The 2,757-nt window shown below is 45.7% G+C and overlaps 1 protein-coding gene across 1 annotated transcript in view; it reads left to right on the top strand.

The window, feature by feature from the left end:
• Positions 1 to 513: 513 nt before the first annotated feature.
• Positions 514 to 2,757, top strand: part of NPAT (nuclear protein, coactivator of histone transcription) — a 50,310-nt gene continuing 48,066 nt past the window's right edge. The window contains exons 1-2 of the mRNA XM_068135984.2: positions 514 to 604; positions 2,447 to 2,565. Of these exons, the coding sequence (XP_067992085.2) occupies positions 568 to 604; positions 2,447 to 2,565 (156 nt within the window). The 5' untranslated portion in view covers positions 514 to 567. The remainder of the gene's footprint in view (positions 605 to 2,446; positions 2,566 to 2,757) is intronic.

Genomic DNA, 2,757 nt, shown 5'->3' with positions numbered 1-2,757 from the left:
AGGGAGGAGGACAGCGACTCGTCGGGAAGGTCTGCACAGGGCGTGGCGTGGCGCCGCGGGGCAATGAAGCCACGCCCACTGTGGGCGAAGCCAACGCGGTGCACCGCGGCACAAAAGCCACGCCCACTGTGGGCCGAGCCAACGCGGTGCGCCGCTGCAAGAAAGCCACGCCTACTGTAAGAAAGCCACGCCCACTGTGAGGCCAGCGAACGCGGACGACAAAATTTAACGGAAAATTGAATGGAATGCATATCGACGGATGCAGTTTCCTTCAGACGGTCCAATAACGGGTATAACGAGGCGTAGATGTCAATTAAAACATTTATTCCTCGGATCGTTGGTTTACTTTTGGATTGCACAATATCACGTGTTCTGCTGCGTAGACCCACTTTTGCATTACACAACAGCTGACCTGGCATTCTGTGGTATTGATCGATTAATAATTAATTATTTACTAACAACGAGGAAATCGCGGGATTATTTATTTATCGAATTTGCTGGGTTGGCGAGGGGGCGTGGCTTGATGGTCAGATCGGCCTAGCTGAGGCGGCTTGTTCGGCCTACAGTATGATCTTGCCGTCGGACGTGGCAAGATTGGTTCTGGGTAAGTACTTCTGAATCCTTTCTGCAAAATGGTCTCTTCGTCTCCAAATTTATTTGGTGAAGCGTTGGACGAATTGGCCGAGCGATAATGGACGCGTAGCCTTTCCGGCCTAAACTAGTCGAGAGAGCTTTGGCGCGCTTGACGTTTGTTTTTTTCCCTTTGACATGTTTCTGCGATTTCACAGATTTTATGTTTATTTATCGTTTTGTTGACGTTTTTAATGTTGAAGCGTTTTTATTTGTGATTCACACACACACACGTCTTGGTTGTGCTGGATGTTTATTTGTGTTTGTTTTTGCCTGCGAGGGTTGTTTTAAAACCAGAACAGCATCATCCGATTTTTTATTGTAGGCCTACTTTGGTGTGCGACATCGTTCACGTACCATTCGATGTAGGTCTTCGATTTGGTTTGTTCATTTATTTACACATATATATATATATATATATATATATATATATATGTATATATATATATATATATATATATATATATATATATACACACACACACCTTACACATACACACCTTAAACACTCGCACACCTTACACATGCACACTTTTAATATATAATAATAATAATACATTTATTTTATATAGCGCTTTTCAAGAAGCCCAAAGACGCTTTGACAGAGTACAAAAAACAAGTGCAAAAAGACAAAAATCAATCGGTAAATAATCAAAGCAAAAAGGAGGGAGAAGGAGAGGAGATAGTCAGGGGTTAAATGCTGTGGGTTAAATGTTGAATGCAGTGTTGAACAGGTGGGTCTTGAGTGATGTTTTGAATGTGGTGAGCGAGGAGGAGTCTCTGATGGTGTGAGGTAGTGAGTTCCAGAGGGTGGGAGCAGCGATGGAGAAGGTCCTGTCCCCCCAGGATCTGAATTTGTTCCGGATGTGGGGGGGGGGGGGGGGGGGGGTCAGGAGGTTGGTACCAGCAGAGCGGAGGTTGCGGGTGGGAGTGTGTCTGGAGAGGAGGTCAGCCAGGTAGGATGGGGCCAGGTTATGGAGGGCTTTGTAGGTCAAGAGGAGGATTTTGTACTGGATTCTCTGGGGGATGGGGAGCCAGTGAAGCTTGTAAAGGACGGGGGTGATGTGGTCACGGGTCCGGGAATGGGTGAGTAGACGGGCAGCGGAGTTCTGAATGTATTGGAGTTTATTGGTGATTGTTGAGGGTGAACCATAGAGGAGGCTGTTGCAGTACTCCAGACGGGAGGTGATGAAGGCGTGGATGAGGGTTTCTGCAGCCGTGGAGGAGAGGGATGGACGGAGACGGGTGATGTTTTTCAGGTGAAAGAAGGCTGTCTTTGTGATCTGTTTAGTGTATTTGTCGAAGGAGAGGGTTTGGTCAAAGATGATGCCAAGATTCCGGATGTGAGGGGAGGTGGATACCGGGAAACCGTCGATGTTGAGGGCAAAGTTATGGGTGGATTTGGTGAGCGTTTTTGGGCCAATGATGATTATTTCAGATTTATCATAGTTAAGTTTGAGGAAGTTGATTTGAAGCCAGGATTTTATTTCAGTGATGCACACATGAATATATGCACACTTGCAGCTCCTTGATCTCACAGCTATTGGCTTACAATCAGAATTTGGATTGGCAAAGCACGAAGATGGAGAGATTGTTACAATGGCAAGTCTGCAAACTGTTTGAGATGGCTTATGGCTCCACCCAAGGAGTTCCTGATGCCGTGCTTGTACATTGGTTCAGAAAATGACAAACAATCCTAATAAACCTTTTATTTGATTTATTCGGATGATTGACAATGCCTCATACTCTTGTCTTGGATCCGAAGGTCCTACAGCTGTTTGCCAAGTCTGTGTGCTTGTGCATTTTTTGTTGGCAGGATATCTGCAACAAGAAAAGCTCACCAACACTTGCCATACGTTTGTGGAGGAAAGCCCATATCTTGCTGAATATGCCGAGTTTGCCAGGACGGAGGGCATCATTCCGTTCTCGCTGTCGGTCAGTTTGACAAAACTGAAATATTTCCCAAAAATGATGTTTGTTTTGTTTGAAGAAGAGTTTCTGGCCGTGCCAGGCCAATGCATTTTTGAGCATGAATGAGATGTTCGTTTGAGATTGTGATTCCACCTGAATGTTGGACACGATTGACACTATATGAGCACCTCTTGTCACACGAAGCGGCGAGAGGAT

The sequence above is a fragment of the Myxine glutinosa genome, chromosome 14, assembly GCF_964187855.1.
Source record: "Myxine glutinosa chromosome 14, kmMyxGlut1.1, whole genome shotgun sequence".
Taxonomy (NCBI): domain Eukaryota; kingdom Metazoa; phylum Chordata; class Myxini; order Myxiniformes; family Myxinidae; genus Myxine; species Myxine glutinosa.
Note: the sequence above shows the minus strand (reverse complement) of the source record. Positions and strands in the feature narration are given on the sequence as shown.